At 36.8% G+C, this 20,024-nt stretch overlaps 4 protein-coding genes across 4 annotated transcripts; 1 reads left to right on the forward strand and 3 right to left on the reverse strand.

Annotated features, from left to right (window-relative positions):
- Window positions 1-1,087: 1,087 nt before the first annotated feature.
- Window positions 1,088-5,396, forward strand: COI1 (RNI-like superfamily protein). Its single transcript, XM_007009029.3, has 3 exons — window positions 1,088-1,860; window positions 3,421-3,892; window positions 4,313-5,396. Exons 1-3 carry the CDS (start codon window positions 1,364-1,366, stop codon window positions 5,123-5,125), a joined length of 1,782 nt encoding a protein of 593 aa, XP_007009091.3. The 5' UTR covers window positions 1,088-1,363; the 3' UTR covers window positions 5,126-5,396.
- Window positions 5,397-10,303: 4,907 nt separating this feature from the next.
- On the reverse strand, window positions 10,304-12,590 carry LOC18585946 (transcription factor DIVARICATA-like). Its single transcript, XM_007009031.3, has 2 exons — window positions 11,463-12,590; window positions 10,304-11,109 (listed from the first exon to the last, which is right to left on the reverse strand). The coding sequence occupies exons 1-2, from the start codon at window positions 11,852-11,854 to the stop codon at window positions 10,650-10,652; spliced, it is 852 nt and encodes a 283-aa protein (XP_007009093.3). The 5' UTR covers window positions 11,855-12,590; the 3' UTR covers window positions 10,304-10,649.
- Window positions 12,591-13,185: 595 nt separating this feature from the next.
- On the reverse strand, window positions 13,186-16,675 carry LOC18585947 (laccase-22-like). The gene is made up of 6 exons (XM_018129660.2): window positions 16,485-16,675; window positions 15,687-15,838; window positions 15,327-15,571; window positions 15,100-15,228; window positions 13,987-14,907; window positions 13,186-13,660 (listed from the first exon to the last, which is right to left on the reverse strand). The coding sequence occupies exons 1-6, from the start codon at window positions 16,569-16,571 to the stop codon at window positions 13,530-13,532; spliced, it is 1,665 nt and encodes a 554-aa protein (XP_017985149.2). The 5' UTR covers window positions 16,572-16,675; the 3' UTR covers window positions 13,186-13,529.
- Window positions 16,676-18,534: 1,859 nt separating this feature from the next.
- LOC18585948 (lachrymatory-factor synthase-like) lies at window positions 18,535-19,775 on the reverse strand. Its single transcript, XM_007009033.3, has 2 exons — window positions 19,734-19,775; window positions 18,535-19,108 (listed from the first exon to the last, which is right to left on the reverse strand). Exons 1-2 carry the CDS (start codon window positions 19,773-19,775, stop codon window positions 18,620-18,622), a joined length of 531 nt encoding a protein of 176 aa, XP_007009095.1. The 3' UTR covers window positions 18,535-18,619.
- Window positions 19,776-20,024: the final 249 nt, after the last annotated feature.

Consider the following 20,024-nt stretch of genomic DNA (forward strand, 5'->3'; position numbering starts at 1 on the left):
GTTACTTGTCAACGAGTAATGTCAACTAAACCTATCACTCATTTTTAAAATTATTTTATTTATAAATAAATACGAATTCAATAGGATAAAAAAATTTACGATAAGTACCATTTTTTTGGTCATGGAACACAATTATTCACACTAAAATACTTAACAAATATGGAATAAATAATGATTGAAAAAAGCAAAGGGAATACATTCTTGAAGATCATGTGTTGGCAAAATAAAATAAACATATAGAATGTTGGGGCAATAATATAAACAAAACAAAAAACAAAAATGGAAACTGATAATAAATCAGAAATAATTGTCATTCTTATTATGGAAATGGTATAAACAAAAGAGAAAAAGCTAGAATTTTTGTTAGTTTTCTTTTTTTTTTTTACTTCCTCTTTTACATATATTTATTTTCATGTTAATACTTGTTTTAACTCAAGTTCGGAGTATATTTTAAATACTCTGACTCACGATCCGTTAAATTTATTAAATCAAGTTTATTTTGAATAAGAAAATTGAATTAGAATTTATACAAAGAGGATAAATTTGAATTGTAAGAAAAATTTATAAAGACATTATATAAAAATTCGCCGCTTTTTTTCTTTCAATTTTTTCTTATAATTACTTAATTACAATGATATTTTATTTATAATATTTCGATAAATCTTATATAATTTATGATTGGGTTTGATTAATCGATTAATTACGGTGTAATAATTTTTAAAAAAATATGATCCATAACAAAGGAATCTACTGCCATAGAAGTACCATTGTCTAGCTGACACATCCAATAGGATCATTCCACGTCATATCCCACCCATAATTTAATATTTAATAAATCTTTTTTTTACGCTCCCCATTTATGATACCTGATTGGTGGCAACAGTATTTTCTTTTGTCGTTTTCCTTTTTATTTTTTTTTCTCCCAATATTTTTATAATAAATTCGAGAACCGCATAATCAGCTGAGTCCCCTTGTCCGAATCCGATCCCGTAATGTTGTTTTGCAACGTCAGATCTTCCCTCTCCGTTCGATCTCCACCGTCCATTTGTTCTCCACTCTTTATCTACTAATTTTTTTTTTTAAAAGTTTCAGCTCTCCTTCTCTGTTTCACCTTTCTGTGGGCGCTCTCTACTCTGCCATGCCTTCTCTACACGACCCATTTTTGACCCGATTCGTTTAGCCCCGGGGGAAATTTGCTTCGTTTCAGATCCTACCGCCGTTTCGTTTCTTCCACTTCCGTAAAAGAGAAGAGTTCCACGCCCGTTTCTTCTTCTTCTTCTTCTTCAGATCAGTCTTTTTTTTTTTTTGCCGTTTCGCGTTTCTGGTTTATTTGGGCTGAAAAGATCCGATTCGATTGTATTGAATGGAGGAAAATGATAACAAGATGAACAAAACGATGACGTCACCTGTCGGTATGTCGGACGTCGTTTTAGGCTGCGTGATGCCGTACATCCACGACCCGAAAGACCGGGACGCAGTTTCGCTCGTGTGCCGACGTTGGTACGAGCTCGACGCGTTGACGAGGAAGCACATAACGATCGCGCTTTGCTACACGACGAGTCCCGATCGGTTGCGACGTCGATTCCAGCACTTGGAATCTTTGAAGTTGAAAGGCAAGCCTCGGGCGGCGATGTTCAATTTGATACCTGAGGATTGGGGAGGGTACGTGACGCCGTGGGTGAATGAGATAGCTGAGAATTTTAATTGCTTGAAATCTTTGCATTTTAGAAGGATGATTGTTAAAGATTCGGATCTGGAAGTTTTGGCTCGGTCTAGAGGGAAGGTTTTGCAGGTTTTGAAGCTTGATAAATGCTCTGGTTTCTCTACTGATGGTCTCTTGCACGTTGGACGCTCCTGCCGGTAATTCTTTTTCTTTCTGTTTTTTTTTTACAAAATTTTGTTGTGTAGTTTAGGGTTTTAGTTTCTTTTTTGAATTTTATGAGCTTGAAATATTGTTAATTTTGCTTGTAAAGCGTGTTGAAATTCGTCTTTTTAATTCGATATTTTTGGAATGAATCTTGGCATCTTTCTAAAGAAATATGGCTTGAACTGAGTGGAATACAGTTCAAGGATTTATGTAGTCATTTCCAACTACTTGGGTGTTGCAGCTTAGTTTAGTTGAGTTGAATTGCTGGAAATATGGCAAGAATTCTCACTATTTCTTAGATTTATGAGTATTGACTTGGTTTATTTCTTGGGAAGATAGCATGTAGTTTTCTTGTATCTATATTACTTGCTCAGTTAGAGTATTTGAAAGATTCTAATAGACTCAGATGCAAGCTCAATGGCTTTTATTTGTAAATGTTCCGTTGTTTGAAGTTGGGGTAAATCTTCCTTTTTCTCAACCCTGTAAGCGCTGTATTTATAGATGTGGCAATTGCTTCATTGTGTGGTTGTAGAACTGATGGTATAGCTATATGAATGATGAAATATTGCTGTTGCATATGTGGGGAGAACGGCAGTGCTTAGAGTTGCATTAAATTGTATTGGGTCACATCTCGAAACTTTAGGAGGTAGCGTCTGGTCAAGTCAGGGAAGGAGCAATGGTGGAAATTTGTTTTGGTTTCATGATGCTTGAAGTTGAGTAGAGTATTGCAATATTACATCGTGAAGCTTTGTGAGGTTGCAGTAAGGCACTCTAGCATAAATGAATAGAAGCTAATAGCAATAGATGTGCTTTATGACTTGATTGACCTGTTAATGGTTCATTTATAGAATGCATCTGCTGTTGTCCATCTGTAGTAGTCAGAAGAGAGTTCGTAGATAAGAAGATGGATTTGAGATTTTACAGTAAAAGGGGTTTCTTAGCTATTTAAAAACCTAAGATGAATTAGCGAATTGCGTATAATTGCTGAATAGGCCAACTGAAAGAAGTAAAAGAAAAGTGTTAGCTTCTTATCTGTTGGTGTAATATTAATAGTTATCAACATTGAAACTCTGGAGGCTTGTCTATTCTAATTTTATTTATTTATTCATTTTTGGCCTTAGGACATAGGTCTAGTTATTTTAGTTTTATTTCCCATCATTGTGCACTTACATGAGGTTTTGTGGAGATTGCCATTTAGTTGTTTATTTCACTTTGATGGTCATGTAATTTCTGTCGTGTGATTTACTTCTGTATGTTTAGCATGTTACTTGTTTGCTTTTCTCTTCTGTGAATATATCTGGCATCAGGTGATTGCATGTTGGAAATAGACTATTATATTGACTATGGATCAAGTTGCGACAATATTTAATATTGTTGCTGCTTGGCTTGTGCTTGTCCATGACAATTTTTTCCGTACTTAGTGCTTAGTGGTATTTACATGTTCTTTTTCACAATCTGCAGCTATAGATTACTGATCTCTTTGATTGGAGCACTGCTGGATTTGTGCCTTTCAATTCGTAGTTTATAACTTATAACTTTATATGTTTCCTCAGGCAATTAAAAACCTTGTTCCTGGAAGAGAGCTTAATTGTTGAGAAAGATGGTCAATGGCTTCATGAGCTTGCAGTAAATAACTCAGTTATGGAGACTTTGAACTTTTATATGACAGATCTTGTCAAAGTGAGTTTTGAAGACCTTGAACTTATTGCTAGAAATTGTCGCAACTTGGCCTCTGTGAAAATTAGCGATTGTGAAATTTTGGATCTTGTTGGTTTCTTTCCTGCTGCTGCTGTTTTAGAAGAATTTTGTGGTGGTTCTTTCAATGAGCAACCGGATAGGTACTATGCTGTATCATTCCCCCCAAAGTTATGCCGTTTGGGTTTAACATACATGGGGAAGAATGAAATGCCAATTGTGTTCCCTTTTGCATCCTTGCTTAAAAAGTTGGATCTCCTCTATGCATTACTTGACACAGAAGACCACTGCTTGTTAATTCAGAGATGCCCAAACTTAGAAGTTCTTGAGGTAGAATCACAAAACTATCGTTTCTCTTAATTATCTTACTGTCACTTTTTTCTTGGAATTGCATCTTTGATCTTGTTAATTTTTTGGTCTGGCTATAACTTTTTTGGGGGTTCCAAGTGGATTTTATGGTTTTTTTATAAAGTTTAGCATTTTTCTTTTTTTTTAAATGTTCTTTAAAATGTGCTTCCATTATCAAGACACATTTGACCTTGCTTTCTGGTCTGAGCTTTAACGTAGTAGTATATTATTATTAGAATGTTAGAATTTTCTGTGTAGCAAAGTTTATCTGGCATTGAGATTTCAGTAGTTGAATATTAACACAAAACACCAAAATGTGGAGGAATATTATAGAAAGGACAAGCTGTTATTTTGATTCTATTCTTAATAAGGTCTAATTGAATGTATTCGCTGGATGGACAGACAAGGAATGTTATTGGAGATAGAGGATTAGAAGTTCTTGCTCGAAGTTGTAAGAGACTAAAGAGGCTTAGAATTGAAAGGGGTGCTGATGAGCAGGGAATGGAGGATGAAGAAGGTGTGGTTTCACAAAGAGGATTAATGGCTTTAGCTCAGGGATGCCTTGAATTGGAATACTTGGCTGTTTATGTATCTGACATCACCAATGCATCATTGGAATACATTGGGACTTACTCAAAAAATCTCTCTGATTTTCGCCTAGTCTTGCTTGACCGAGAAGAAAGGATAACAGATTTGCCTCTTGATAATGGAGTCCGGGCTCTATTGAGGGGCTGTGAAAAGCTTAGAAGATTTGCTCTGTACCTCCGACCTGGTGGTTTGACTGATGTAGGCCTCAGTTATATTGGGCAATACAGTCCGAATGTAAGATGGATGCTTCTGGGTTATGTTGGGGAGTCGGATGCCGGGCTTTTGGAGTTCTCTAAGGGATGCCCAAGCCTGCAGAAACTAGAAATGAGGGGTTGTTGCTTCAGTGAGCATGCACTTGCAGTTACTGTGATGCAATTAACTTCCTTGAGGTATTTGTGGGTGCAAGGATATAGAGCGTCACAATCAGGTCGTGATCTTTTAGCAATGGCTCGTCCATTTTGGAATATCGAGCTAATTCCTGCAAGACGAGTAGTTATGAATGATCAGGTTGGAGAGGCTGTTGTGGTTGAGCATCCGGCTCATATACTTGCGTATTACTCCCTAGCTGGACCAAGAACAGATTTTCCAGAAACTGTTATTCCTTTGGATCCATTAGTTGCTGCGTAGAGCTGTAAATATGACCTATTTTTCGAAGTGTCCATTTTTCCCATCCACGTCCTGTCTATAAAGTTTCTGCACCTTTCTCTTTTCTCTTTTCCTTTCCTTTTTGTTTAGAGGGTTTCCAATTTGATATTTCATTTTCGATTTTATTTCTAGACTTTGTCCTGTAATAAGATTGTGTTTTCTTCTGTAATTTTGAAAGCACTTGCACTCTTGGTGGGCTACTGTTTTTGTCCCTTGTCCCTGGAAAAAGTAGTGAATGACTCTTAACGGAATACTTCTGGTAGTGGCAGACATTGGACATGTCATGACATTGATCTTGTTCCTGCAGAGATTTGTGTGCTTGAGTGTCCCTTTTTTTTTAGGTGGAATGAATGAAAACGAGTTTTTCAGATAGAACGTGTCCAGCTCTAAGACTGAGATTGCCTGTGAAAGATGCCAAAGAAAGCCATCAGAATTGGATTTTAGTAGTGGCAAAAGCTTCTGCAGGAGAAAACTTTCATGCATGTCAATATGTCATTGAAAAGAGAGCTTCACAGGAACCTTTTTCCCATAAAATTTTGTGTTGCAGATGGACCTGGTAGAAACAGTAAGCAATTTTCCTGCCATCAGGTACATGTTTCCCACCAGTGTATTGCTGGAAAGTTTTTTGCCAATGGTAAATTCATGATTTGCTTGATCTTAGTTCAGGAAGTTGGAAATTGTTTATGGCAATGGAAAATGACACCTGGGGGCTGGTTTAATATTATTATTATTAATTTCTTTTTTATCAAATGTTTCTAATTCTATGTTGGGAATCAAAGAGTTAGAAGCTTTGTTGAATAGAGTTTGAAGAAGGGATTATGGGGGACTTAGATGAAGTAAAATTTAAGAGTGGAGAGCACTGTTTTTACAAAAGTTCCAGCTAGAGACGGATATGGACCCTGCAAATTCCTGAACCCATCCTCTTTTCGCTTGCCTGTCATTTTCCACCCTTCCCAAGGTAGAAAGGTATCAAAAAAATCTTATTTAGTACAATGATAAAGGAAAGTTTATAGGTAACTATGGGAAATATCCCTTCTCGTAAACCAACTTGATTGAGTTAGTTCTAGGTCCTGCTCACCTTCTTAAGTTTATTCATAGAGTGTACAAAGACCTGGTTCAAAGGATTGCAGCAGCAGCAGCAGCAGCCGCCGCCCTAGAAGCTAGAGCAACTAGGGTACATTGTACTTATGAATTGTAGCCACCATATCCAATTTGAAGCTTGTATTAAAAATGGGGTTTGCAATTTAAGGTGGTGTATCTTGTCTATTCTATTTGGGTCCATTACCTTTTGCAGATGCTGACAGTTCAGGGCTGGTTCTGGATTATATTTACTTCAGTTTCAGGACCCATTTCAGAGATTGCAGTGTACAGTGACTTCATAAGCATTGACCATGGAGAGTTGATGTTTATGATAGTGTTTTTAGTTGTGAATTAGTATAACCATAACTTGGGAAACTTGGCTTGAAATGAGACAACCCAAGATAACTCAAAATTAGACTCGCAAATCAGACTATCAGATTACTTGAGAAAAATGTATTACTAGCAAATGTTACCAGCATCATAGGCATTGCAAATGCCAGAAAGTTGGAAGGAATTCCTTTAATATGAAATCCAATTGTTGCTTGGTGTCCTTAAGCCAAGAATCAACGTGGCAACTGCCAGTGATTACAACTAAAAGACCATTAGAATTAATCCCAAGACTACAGCTTGATAATAATTAAAGACAACCTAATGATGAGATGGGATAACTTGTTTGAGCATTTCAAGGGCTCTGGAGAACACTGCCCATCCTGTTTCTATTTTTCTTTTCCCTAGTGGCCAAATGTTCCAATCCTGGTCCCCCCCCCCCCCCCGCCCCCCCCCATCATCCAGTTTGATGTTTTTTACCAAGAAGCAGGTGGTTGCTTGTGAGTAGCATTTCAAGTTGTGGACTCACCATTCTTGATGAATGCTGCCAGTTAAAAGGAAAAAACAATGCATGAATCCATATTGGCATTTCAGTTAGTACAGTTCTCAACTTTTTTAGACTGAAATTCCTAACCAATCTATTAACTCTAATGGAATTGAATGATATGCATATGGATAACAGATTGGAAAACTAAGTGGTAACCTTGGGGAAGATATTAAGCCTAGGATACACCCAAGTTTCTCTCTTTTCTGATCAGGTATTTCCTCAAGAGAATCTCCACAAGATAAGAGGAGAAAAATCTATACTAAAGAGCTCAGAGTTATGCGCTAAGCCTGATCCTGTTTGAGTTCCACCAGAGAAAAAAGGAAGATATGCTGAAAGTCATGTCTGAACATTTCAATCACATGCTATGGATTTCAAAGCAGAGTGCATCACAACTGGATTTCATCAACTGCAAGTGCTCTAGTACAGAGAAATGGAGATCGCTAAGATTGAATATAAGATCTTTGTAAGAGATCTGCAGGATAAGAGCATTGAGATACCAAGGGTACTAAGAATTGAATGTTAGAGAAAACTACAAGAAGCCACATCTCACAGCCTGGTAACCATCATAACATCTTTGATTAGTAAATCATTATCTGACCATGAAGGTAGGTGATTCCACATGTACAGTTCTCTTATCACTTTATATTTCCACTGTCTTATTCCATTTTCTCATATCAAACCAAAGCAATGGGCTAAGAAAGCCAATAAAGCAAATTTAGAGCTCTGGGTCCTGTCCCTTTTTATACTTTTTTAGGCCACTGGTTATGTTCCCCCTTAAAGATCAAAGTCCCAAGCACATGCTGCATGGTACAGTATTGTGCACTATGAAGAATTTTTAATACCAGAATTTACTTGGATGTCTTATTTGATCTAATGCAGTGAAATGGGAAGGAAGGAAAACACATTTCTCTTACATTGGATTCATTTTTCAATCCCTGTTAGAAAAATTCAAAGCTCTAGGCCACCAACAGCGCTGTCTTACATCAACACTTGATTTACTTTTACATAGCAGATTGTAAAACACTGCCAGGCCATGAATATATAAATAAATCTGTGTCTAGGTGATAATATCAACCTAACTTTATCAATCTTGTGTGAGATCTGACGACAAAAAGTTCTCATACCAAGATCATCCTTAAATAAAGTAGGCCAGTCTGTAATATATATCATGCTATTGTAATGGGGGGATTTGTATCAAAACAAGTAGGTCTAATGCATGGTTCGTCATCAAAAGGGGATTTTGAAGGTGGGATCATTGGGTTATTGCTAAAGCAAGATTGCCTCTTTTGTTTTTTCTGGAAATTAAAAGAACGAAAGATGGCCAAAAAGTATATGGTGTAACCTTCTCCAAGGTTTGATCAAATTTAGAATAAAGATGGGTAGAAGTGCTTCATTATGCAACTTGCAGAAAGGCTGCTTCTCGTAGAAAAATAATATAAAGCAGATAGTTTTTGTCATCTTCTGACAAAAAAAAAAAAAAGTTGGTAAAAAACAATCATGTTGGTCATGTTTGCTTTTGTAGCTTTTGAACACTCAAATTTTTGTGTGGCTTAGAAAATGATATACATGCAAATGTGACATGGGTAGGGCACTAGGCTGGCCTTTCATCATAGTTGCAACAGCAGCAGCAGCACAGTATAGCAATGGTGGGGTGTAGGAGTAGATCCCACAATGGCAAATTGAAAAGAAAACAAATACAGTGAACAATTTCTTCATCTGTGGAATGCCGATTTGTCTACCTATGAGATAAGAGTGATCATTATCAACCCATTCATTAAGGTCCCGCTAAGTATCTAAGAGTAGAATTCCCAGCATTCTTTTGTACTGTTAACAGTACCAGCAGGATATGAAAATTGAATTATTGATTAAGTTTAGGCCCCCAGGGTAAAGAATCAAATCCAAGACTATTTAACAAAGCTGATTGTTCTTTTCCACACTATTCCTTTTCCTCATTTTTTTTTATTTATGGACTTATTTTTGTCTATTTAATCTGATGAAGCCTAGTATTTTGTCAGATTCTTATCAGAAGATTAGCTGCTGTTTTTCTTGGAAAGGATTGTAAGCAGGATGCTGCAAAGAGTTGAAAGTTAGCAGGCATTGTTGCTTCATTTCCAGGATCATGTGGCACAAACTTAAGCAGCAACAATATTAAACGAACATAGCTCCTCCAACCCATAAGGAAGAATCTCTGAAGGATTTGAGGACATGTGGAAGAAAAAAAAGGTAAAAATCATATTCTTTCCTGTACCCATAAGAGAAAAAAAAAAAGAAAAGAAAAGAAAGAAGAACAAAGAAACATATTCTCTCAAGGTCAAAGAGAAGGTCAACATCTGATTCTGCCTAATTTCAAAGCTAGATTTTCTTATTCCTTTTCAACATGGTTATAGCATGACAAAAATACAAAACAAGCACAGTTAGATTCTTTGTTTTGGTTGTCAAGTAAACATATGAACCACAAAAAGGCATGATGCCTCCAGAGACCAGTAAAAGAAGCTACTCTATGCTCATGAATCAGGCTTGCCACCATTGACAATTGGGTTGGCAGAAAGAGAAATATCAGAGAAAAGGCAATGTAGGATTGGAATTGGATTAAAAAAAGTGATGATCAGAAAGAAAAAAAATATAAAAATGTAAACCATATTGCATCTTTCTATATTCTATAACAGACTGAAGCATGTGATGCTCAATCAAGTGGAATGCATACTCAGCTTCGACTAAGTGATGGCAATCAAGCTCGGGTCAACTTGGCCATATTGGATCCAAAAAAGGTGAAAATGGCGGAAAGGGTCCTATGGCAAAAGTAAGCAATCAGATACTGAGAAATTTTCAAAGCAGTGCCAAGTGAGTCAGCCAATTAGGCCACATCACCGAATTACATGGCAGCGCGTACGAAAACCATTACAGAAAACTATTGTAGGTGTAAAAAGTAGCAGAAGGTTCCTTTAGATCATTCCTTGACAACTGCAGCAAAATTTTTTAATATCTCAGTAACAAATGATTGATCTTTTCCCTTGTACACATCCGGTAATGCCATTTTCTTTTGGTTCTTGGCCTCTCAGGGTTCAGTTCAGCTATGGACAAAGTGTCATAATCATCCAAAAAGTCTTTAGCCTGCATCAGAATGGAGAATGACAAAAGCTAGGACAATTAGCAAAGCTAAAGGAGAAATCCAGAACATGTAGATAAATGTTTGTCTGACAAACAAATGCAAAACTAATAAGGGTCTGATATGTTTTTCATTTATTCAAACTCTGAACAGCCGTTTTTCATTCATGATTTAAACCGGGTCGCAGTAGCCTCTAGCACAGGAATTTGTTGCCCAAGACATTTTTCTAAGGATAAATTTCTACTTTACGGTTTGAACACTGGTGTGTAGGTAATACATGATTCCACCATTGTGTAATAAGCAACACCATTTTATCTGTCATACAAGACAATGATAAAAGAGCATTTTGGAAAACCCTTCTCTACATTATTAGATTTGCAATTGAAACGTTGAGTACAACATAAAACAACTGCCTTATCCATGCATGTGATATCCTGTGTAAGGGTTTAGAACACTGAGCTTTGGGGTTTGATATGAGCTCCATGGTAAGCACTGCCATACAGATTTTGCCCCTGAAGTCTCAGGCCATTTGACGCAGTCTGGTATTGGGATGATGTAAACCAGTTCCCATGAGTTGAGTTGAAAGCCATGGCTGATCCATCATTGGGGTGATTCCAATTGTTGCCTACTTTTGGCATGCTGGCCAGCTTTTGCTGCAATGCAAGCACATTGGAATGATTTACTGAAGGAGGCTTATGATTGTCCGAAAAGGTAGTGTTGGTGAGATTGACAGTTGTAATGTCATGGATGCTTGGTCTCCTCTTGTCTTTCCCTCCTGAAAGCTGCCTCTGATAGTATTTTTGAGCATGGCTTGCCACTTGAGTTGGAGTCTTGGAAACCACAAAATTTCTGGAGATATTTCTCCAGTCCCCTTTACCGTACTTCAGAAGTCCCATCAAAAACCGCCTATAAGTCATGATCAAAGAATCCATGGTAAGAACAAGAACCGAAATCATCTAAGTTTCAGGTTGGACAGTAAAGAAAACTATGACTGCAAAGGTCTTTTAAATTGTTATCTGAACTCATAAAAATTTAAATGAATTCTGAAATGGAAAATCAAAACATTGAACCTTATGTGAAGTGTACAAGCACACAATATTACTTCATTCATACTTTTACCACTAATCAAAAACTCTGAAATTTTTAACTGATAGATACCCGTTCTCTGCTGCAGCCATTTTAGTATCTAAGCCAAAGCTCACCAATAGAAAACAGAATTTTTAAAGAACTGTAACTAGTTTTTTTTGAAGGAAAGTCACCTGTGCTCTTCTTCTGTCCATGGCACCCCTTTCTTCCTCTCATGATCAGGACCTCTAGTCCCTGTAGACCTCTTCCTATATGCATCAAAATCACGGTTATCAACCAATTCTAGTGTAAAAGATGAGCTACAGTAACCTGGCATAGGAAATCGCCCTGCTTCTATTTTGAAAACATCTTCTTCCAACTCTCTATACTGTTTCATCACATCAGAAACAGTTTTTCCTGGTATCATTGCTGCTACTTTGAACCATCTATCAGGAACATCGTCATCATATATTGCTAAAGCACTCTCAAACATTTTGTTTTCTTCTTTAGTCCAACTTGTGGAGTTGCTCTCTTGATCAAACCAATCCGAATTCGACATAAAAGAAGTTGCAAACAAAGTTTCCATACTTGACAATACTGGAAAAACAAAGCTATCTTTTTCAATTTCAAAAAAAGTTCATATTGGAAATGGAAGAAATATGAAACCAAGGAAGAGAGACTGGTTGCAGAAAGTACAGTGTTTAGATGCTTAAGAAGAGCATTAAAATCAGAATCATTTACTTGGGAATCAAGAATCAATCTTTTTCTTAACAGCATAAACTGAAGAATCTATAAAGATAAATCTTTTAAAGAATCAAGAGAATCTAGAAAAAGAACAAGGGAGAAAAATCTGCTGGTTTTTTCTTCTTTTTTGCTTTTAAGTACAAAGCATTAAAAGAGAGAGTGTTATATATATAAAACAATATAGCAACCAGAACTCCTGAATAACTGTAAACAACCCAAGCTTGGAACTTAGAATTTATACCACAACAAGGATTATAATAAAGTGAAAGAAAACACTATTGAAAGCCATGATGAAATAAAGAGCAAGATGATGAAAGATGGTGGACAAAGGTAAAGACCCAATTGAGGAAAAGGAATGAAAAGAGATTCTTTGGATAATTAAGCTGACAGAAAAAGTGGGAAAACAATGGTTTTCTCTCTGTCTGGTTTTCTTTGAAGAGAAGAAATTAGATTAAAGGGAAATGTAGAAGAGAATTGAGGAATGAATAAGGAGAGAAGTGTTAACCTGTTGGGATGTGGATGAGTTCAAAGGGACAAGAGTTGGACAAAGGAAAGGAAAAAAGCTAAAGAAAGGTGGCTTGTTAGGATTGGAGTACTGTCAAATGGAAAATTTTCCTCCTCCATATTATATAAGGAGTTGATTATGGCATTTTACTTTTAATAATTCTCATTTTTTTTTACTATATAGTTGAAACCATAGTCTATAATTTTTTGTTCTAAGGCTTTGATGTAGTGGAACTTGGTTAGCCAAAAAGTTGTAATGATAATCTTGAAAAGGAAAATTAAAAAAAGAAAATAATGATAGAGTTATCAACCATTTAACCATCACCAATTTTGTCCTTTGTGTACACTTTAGAAAGAAAAATAATAAGCCCAGCATGTCATCATACATCAAAATGAACATTAAACTGTCACAACTTTATATCATAAAGTTAAAAATATCTTACTATTCTATGTAATTTCATGTAAACTTTTAATTGAAAAATTGCTCAAAGACAAATTTTTTCTGTTAATAAATTTTAAATATCAAATATTTCTTAACATAAAATCGTAGGGTTCGACCATTGCTTAGCGCATTCTAATTTTCTTTTTTCTCAAAATATATGTAATTTTGGATGAAAAATGCTGAGAAAATTTAACTATTCTTGCAAAACAAGTAAAAAAGAAAGAAAATTTCAGAAATAAAAAGCTTTCCAAGCTTCAATTTCACCATAAACTCTTATAGCTACATACTTCCTTTTCCTTTACATGCACTCAAAGTATATATCATGACCCTCATTACACCAAGAACAGAAGATTGAAGATACGAGATTACATGGTTTTCAGATTATGAAACTTTAAATTAATTCCAAGTAAAAGAAAACAACAACCCTTGATTCCTTTGCTGTTTTATTAGCTCTGTCAAGTCTTTGCTCACCGTTTTCAATCACAAATTTTGCACATTCCTAGTGGCCTCTCATCTCCTGTCTCTAGCCTCAGACTTTGAATCTCAAAGCCGTCTCCCTCTGGACATTGGTCTAGCACTGTGGAAGGTCACTAGGAGGTGGTATCAGTGACTCGTTCGGGCCTTTGCCATTTTCCACCAGGAATGCCATCTTCAGTCCCCATGTTGTGTGAACTTCCAAATGGCAATGGAAAAACCAGACACCTGAAAAAGACCAAGTTGTAACGTTAGAACACTTTTGTTTTTGTAAGAAATGTTTTGCTTGCTGGTTGTCAAAGCAAGCTGAATAGACAGTTTATGAAGACCTTGCTTGCTATGGAAGCAAAAATAGAAGCAGCTTCATTTTAAAGAAAAGAGACAAAGAAAGTGTTAGATTTTGCTGCAAAAGACAAATATATGGAAGTTGCAAGCTCCTTACCAGGAAAAAGATTGATAAGAACAAACCATTAAGTTCTATACTGATTCAATCTTTTTAGAACTTCAAAATTAAAAATGTGAAAGCGTTTTGGGAAAAGATTGTTTTCATGTACCCGGGTTGTCAGCCCTGAATCTGATTGCGGTCCATCCTGCTGTTGGTACGCTTATTGTGTTCCTTTCGACAGGATCAACTAGATTGAATTTCAGTGGATCCTTCTCTGGATCAAAATTTCCTACCCCTCTTCCAACTGCAAAGAAGTTGAATCCATGCAGATGGGTTGGATGGCTCTCTGGTGCTATTATAGAGTTTCCTTGAATTATTAGTTGAACTGTTGAATTATACGCCAGCCTGTATACCCTGGTGCCATTCATTGTTTGCAAACTGGATGGTGGAGTACCAGTATAATTGAAGGGTATCAGTGGCTTTGCTGGAAAATCATCTGTGAAAACCCCACTTATGCCATAGTAATGTGCTTGAAGGAGAGCTGTGGTTGGCATGTCAAAAGTGACATTATTAATAGCTGCTACTGCCCGGGAACCATTAACGCATGTAGCACAAGGGTTAATCCCAATCCCAATGGTGAAAAATAGCGAATGATCAATGGTTAATGGGACATTGGCAGGGTATTCTTTTGAATTAAGGCTTCGAAGAGATTTAGAAAAAACTTCTGTCACTGATGTTGCATTCACAGGAGGAATGCTGGTCAAGGTAGTTGGAGTAAAGGCAAGGGTGTGGTTGTAGCGTAAGAATCCCACTGCAGTCAAGTTGTCAACTGCAACAATGGTGTCCATGAATGGAGATACAGCTATTAAATACTTGCCAATACCCTGATCTGCTGTAAGAAGGGAGGTTGTGGTTTGTCCTGGACCAAGAAATAATGTGTCAGTTTTGTAGGGCTTAGTGTAAACTGCATCTACTTCGACAACAGTCAGATTATGGCCAGCAATTTTGAAGAAGAGCTCTTCATTCACAGCTGCATTAACAACTCGTAGCAAATAGGTCTTGCCAGTTTCAACATGTAAAGTATATGCACCTGCATTTGCAGAATGATAGAACTTTGTTAACCAAACCGGGGCAGGAAAAAGAAAAAGAGCTCGGAAGGGGAAAGGAGACTGATCAGTTACATAAGATTGTTCTGATGTATTTAGCTCTAGTCTAAGCATTTTTTTTATTTTAAAAAGTGATTTTCTCTGAAATTTTTTGCCCTTTCAATTGCAACTATTACCTTCAGAAGAACAGTTAGCAAGTGGTCCGGCATGGCCATTAATTGTGTGTGCATCTGACACATTTGGAGCCAAACCAGTTTGCATTGCCTGGTTGACCACAGCTTCAGTATCTGCTTTCCACCATTCCCCTAAAATTCAAAGAAAAAGATTCCACTTAACTAACATATTAGTCTCATTATAATTTTTGATGCAGGCAAAGACAAGCTTCAAGCTACCAGAAGCTCACCTAAAATGATTACTTTTTCTTTATAAGGCTTGGGAAATGGATAAGGGACACCCTTCTTAGGCAAGATAACAATAGCACCATGCATGGTTGACCTCAGCCAGGAAATATGTGCATGCCAAAGGAGTGTCCCTCTTTGGCCTGTGACGGTGAAGTTGTACAGGAAGTTCTGACCAGGCTGAATTGGACACTGTGTGATATATGCTGGTCCATCAGACCAACCTGTTCGAAGTTGCCTGACCCCATGCCTGCAATAGCAGGAAAAAGAAAGAAAAAAGTCGTCAGGCTACAATTTGTAGATTTTAGTTAAGTTAGTTATGACTCATTAAGCTGTAAGAAATCTTTCTGATAAACTTTGCTCACCAGTGGATCGTAACATTGTGTTGGACATGATTGGTAACCCTTGCGAGTACATTATCGCCCTCTCTTGCATAAAGAGTTGGCCCTGGAAACTGCCCATTGACAGTCACAATAGGCTTGGTGGCACAAAGCCTTGTTGTGTTTTTCAAGACCACCTGAAATGCTTTTTCCAGCAGAATGAGTATAAAATTCCTCCATTTTACAGTTACATGTCTGGACTTTACATATTTTTTTTGCAAAAACAACCATGTGCAAAGACAATAGTATAAAGTTTAAAGATGCTCAGTCATTTTCGTGGCAACTCTTGAAGAGTTCCAATGAGGTAGGTACAAGCAGGATGAGAAGAAAAGTCAAATTCATTAAGTAATGTGCATGAGAAGAGATAACTTGGCTTTATTGAGAAACATGAAAAATTTCCTCCTGGTTCTGTTTGGTTGCCCCTTGGTAACAACTTTTTGCCCCTTTTTTTAAACCCCAAAAGTTTAAAACAAATGCTAATTAAAAGAAGCAAGAATTTTGCCTTTTTCTGGTAGTCAATGATCAATCTTAATATATACCTTTTAAAAAGATAAAGCAAAAAGGGAAGAAACTTACTAAACAGAACCAGGGGAACAAAGTACAATCAGTTTTAAGAGCTCAGGATTGAAATTTCTAGTCTTGCAATCCCTTTTGGCCAGTTTAAAGAAAACCCAAAAAAGATCATGACTGCATGAAATGATTACTGTTCTTGCTGCCATGCGTCCTTTATGTTAAGGGTGACATGAACAACTGCAACAGATTGCCAAAAGGAAGTATACTTACAGTGAAGTTGTAATGCCGAATCTTACACTCTACCAAGACCGGAAATAGAGCAGACATAAACAGCAATGTCTGAACCCAGGACACCATCCTTGCAATGTTCTCTCAGTCACCCCTAATTTGTCTCCCAACTCTGTCTCTTCAAGATTTCTTTCCCAGCTATATTGAGGAAGAACCAGTTGGTCTGACACACTACCTTTGTAACTTCGTATATAAAGGAACAAAATCTTTGATGCAATGTCATTTTACCTGGTTAGGTGAAATGAAGAGATGCCAGGCAGACCGGCATTTTCTCAAAGTTTTCTTGGATGTTACACAAAGTAGTAAGTCACCGTACGTTTTGGAAGTAAGCTAATAACACCCCCCCCTCCGCCTTCCCTCTCAGTTGCCATTTTCAACTGACTGACACTTCGTGTGAGTTGAAACTTACTTCCCATCTGCACATCTTTCTCTATCTCTTACAAAGTATCCTGTTTCAAAAAACTCTTCCTTTTTTCATTACAAATATTTTAGTTTCATGTAGCTTTTCGACAACATGCCATCAATGGACTACAAGCATACCATTCCAATTTTTTTAATGGCAAAGACTCCATGATTTTAAATTCTAAGTTCTACCCTATGTTTGTCCGAATTCGGGTCTGAATTAAAATTCGTTATATAAGGTTTTCTTTATGTTTAAAAGGTTAAATATATCTTCGTGTCACGAACATATCACGTGTCAAGTTTTATGTAAGCTTACACATATATAAATAGTTAGTTCTCTAGAGTTTGCTTAATTTTTATTGCATGGAATTGAACTGTTTGCAGGGTGAGTGATGATTCTAGAGTTTGTGCAGCTGAAGCTTCTTAGTCTATCATTGGTAGATTTATAACAGCAGCCGGCCTTCCAGAAGAGTATAAATACATGCACAAAGAGAAGAGATTGCAAAACTATGGTGGTGGGTAATGGTCACTGTATAAATGTGTTGATGTTGAGGAATAAGAGATATTTTATAGTTGAGAAGTTGTTTTCAAGGATATGGATCAATGGCCCTGGTCAGCTGTCCAGAAGCTTTGAGGAATTTAATTAGATGGGTGTTTGCATTTTACAGTAACAGCTCAACTTTCGTGGAAATTCATTTCAAATCTCACATCTTTTTCACCTTGGGGGCTTCCACTTCTTTTTTGTGGTTCAAACCCCACATTTTTCTCACTAACAAATGAGCATGCTGCTAGTTTTAAAGGTGGTGAATTTCTGGTTGGGATACTTGGCCTCAAAGACAACCAAATGAACATAGTTTTGATTAGTAAAAAATTGTGCTAGGCAGGTGACTTTTGAGCATTGCTGCTGCCACCCTAACCCCAAAAAAGCTTATTTAATGAGTCTTATTTCCATTTCTGAGCAGATGAGTCATGCATTTTCTTTCCAATTTTTTTATAATTCTGAAGGAATATCTGCAAATGACATCCTAACAAAGTTGACAATTATGAACAACCATTTTAGATATGGAAAAACCAGGATTGTTACTGAAGTTTATATGAGTACATATGTCCACTAGTGGTTGAAGCTCACCTAGCTCAGTATTTTACTGCAGAAACATCAGACATATCAGCTGATTGAGCCTCGTAGCCACAGAACTCAGTCTGGATACTTTTTCAGCTGAACATAAAGTTCCAGTGAAAGCCGGATGTGGTCAGTATTGCATGGTTCAGATCCTAAAAGAACGTCATGTAAGGAAAGGGAAGTGAATTTGATAAGTTGGTATATAGCTTTCATTTTATTATTAGTTTAAGAGACCTTTGGTTGAATGGTTCCTACTTCAATGTTTTGAGCATTTTGTTTGACCTAATAGATCAGACCCCTAAACCTGTAAAGTTCCCAAGATTGCATGTCGGAGGTGTGTGTCTGACAAAAAAACACAAAAAGCAATTAAGGAACTGTTCTGTTCTCCTAGGAACATGGTCAATTCAGCGTCTAGAACTAATGTTTTCCTATAGCAGGCTAATTAAATTCTGTATTATAAAATGGTCTTATCAAGATGAGTACAATACACTTCATGGAAGTTAATTTTGCATCCCCCCAAAGGAATTCTTGAAGAAGGTAACAAAGAGGCTGCAATTGACCAATTTGAGAGAATTGCAACACATGAACAAGTTACTCAAACTTTCTTGGATGCAGCCACAATGGCACCCTGGATCGTGTTAATGCAAGATTTGTATAGAAATCCTAGATAATCTATGATGTTGTCCTCCAATGCACCTTCTAAGGGGTCTATCTCAAATGACCAGTTAACCAGCGTCGAGTCATCTCCATAATCTATGAATTTTAAGGAATTTACAGATCCATCTAAGCCCACGTTGCTTGCTTCCATTTTGTATACGTAACTGTGTGATGTTGGGTCCATTGCAGCCAGCCTCTCTTTGATCCATGACCTTTCTCCATCTTGTTGGGGGAACATGAAGCCGGATACTAGCCGTACATAGCCAGGAATGCCTTCATCTCCTGCTAAGTCAGTGCATCTCTCAACCATTGGCATCCATTCTGATAGTCTTTTTGTTTGAGAAACAATGGTCCAGACTTTGTCAAGGGGTGAATCAACTATTCCACTGACTGATCCGTGCCATTTCCTCTGTCCTGTTTCACCAGCCTGCAAGAAGATTCAAACTTAAAAAAAAAAGAATACATTCAATATCTTCCAATTACCAGTTGGAATTTAAACTCTATAACAAATGTGGTTGGTGTAGACCTACAAATTTTGGCATGTAGCATGAAACTAAAATCATCAATAAATATCAAGAGACTAGTGTTTCATATAAATCAAAGGGGGAAAAACTACCTAAAACTACAAGGATAATTGAATGTAAAATGCAGAATGCATACCATAGTTATTGGTGTTTGGTAGATCTATTAAAAGCTGAAGGTGCCCTTATGATTTACTCTTGGTATCGACATAAATGTAGTAATGTAACAGTCTGCAACTCTAATGCTCATCTGCAGCTGATTCCAGCAAACTGAAAGTTCCCAAGACAATGTCCACAGTTTATTGTGAAGGAATCTTAGAAAAAAGTGTTACGCTTTGGCATGATCCTTTGAACATGCCAATAAGAGCATGCATAGGGGGTTGAATCCAAGGCTTAACTTCTTAGGAATTTACTATATTTTAATCATAATTACAGGTGTTACTTTGTTCTTTACTTCCTTTCAATAGTTAAACAAACTTTGTTTCTAGGAAGATCGAACAGACCATGATGAATTCTTAAGAAGTTGAATACCTGTGGAATGAAGAAAGAGACCTTGTCAGTCACTATATTCATTTTTGGACTATATCGTCCGGAATAGTTTAATCTGATAATTATTGTATTAAGCAGAGATTATTCCATGACATCCAAGGATAAAGTATATATGATTAATTGATTGTTTAGAAATGATTTAGATGTTTCTTATGTTTTAAAACAATTCTAATTAAGGGAAGTGGGAAATCTAACTCCTTCCCATTATAGGAAGATGTTGCTTCATGTAGCATCAAAAGGTGTTCTTCTTCCAGCATAAAAATGATTGAAATT

The sequence above is a fragment of the Theobroma cacao genome, chromosome 10, assembly GCF_053813885.1.
Source record: "Theobroma cacao isolate CCN51 chromosome 10, ASM5381388v1, whole genome shotgun sequence".
Lineage (NCBI taxonomy): Eukaryota > Viridiplantae > Streptophyta > Magnoliopsida > Malvales > Malvaceae > Theobroma > Theobroma cacao.

Coding starts and splice junctions, on each gene's coding strand:
- COI1 (XM_007009029.3), top strand. CDS start 1,364: ATGGAGGAAAATGATAACAAGATGAACAAAACGATGACGTCACCTGTC. Junction 1,861..3,420: donor CACGTTGGACGCTCCTGCCG/GTAATTCTTTTT, acceptor ATGTTTCCTCAG/GCAATTAAAAACCTTGTTCC. Junction 3,893..4,312: donor CAAACTTAGAAGTTCTTGAG/GTAGAATCACAA, acceptor CTGGATGGACAG/ACAAGGAATGTTATTGGAGA.
- LOC18585946 (XM_007009031.3), bottom strand. CDS start 11,854: ATGGAAACTTTGTTTGCAACTTCTTTTATGTCGAATTCGGATTGGTTT. Junction 11,110..11,462: donor TGGACAGAAGAAGAGCACAG/GTGACTTTCCTT, acceptor CATGACTTATAG/GCGGTTTTTGATGGGACTTC.
- LOC18585947 (XM_018129660.2), bottom strand. CDS start 16,571: ATGGTGTCCTGGGTTCAGACATTGCTGTTTATGTCTGCTCTATTTCCG. Junction 15,229..15,326: donor AGAAAAAGTAATCATTTTAG/GTGAGCTTCTGG, acceptor TTTGAATTTTAG/GGGAATGGTGGAAAGCAGAT. Junction 14,908..15,099: donor TGCTAACTGTTCTTCTGAAG/GTAATAGTTGCA, acceptor CTGCAAATGCAG/GTGCATATACTTTACATGTT.
- LOC18585948 (XM_007009033.3), bottom strand. CDS start 19,775: ATGAATATAGTGACTGACAAGGTCTCTTTCTTCATTCCACAG. Junction 19,109..19,733: donor TCTCTTTCTTCATTCCACAG/GTATTCAACTTC, acceptor ATCTTCTTGCAG/GCTGGTGAAACAGGACAGAG.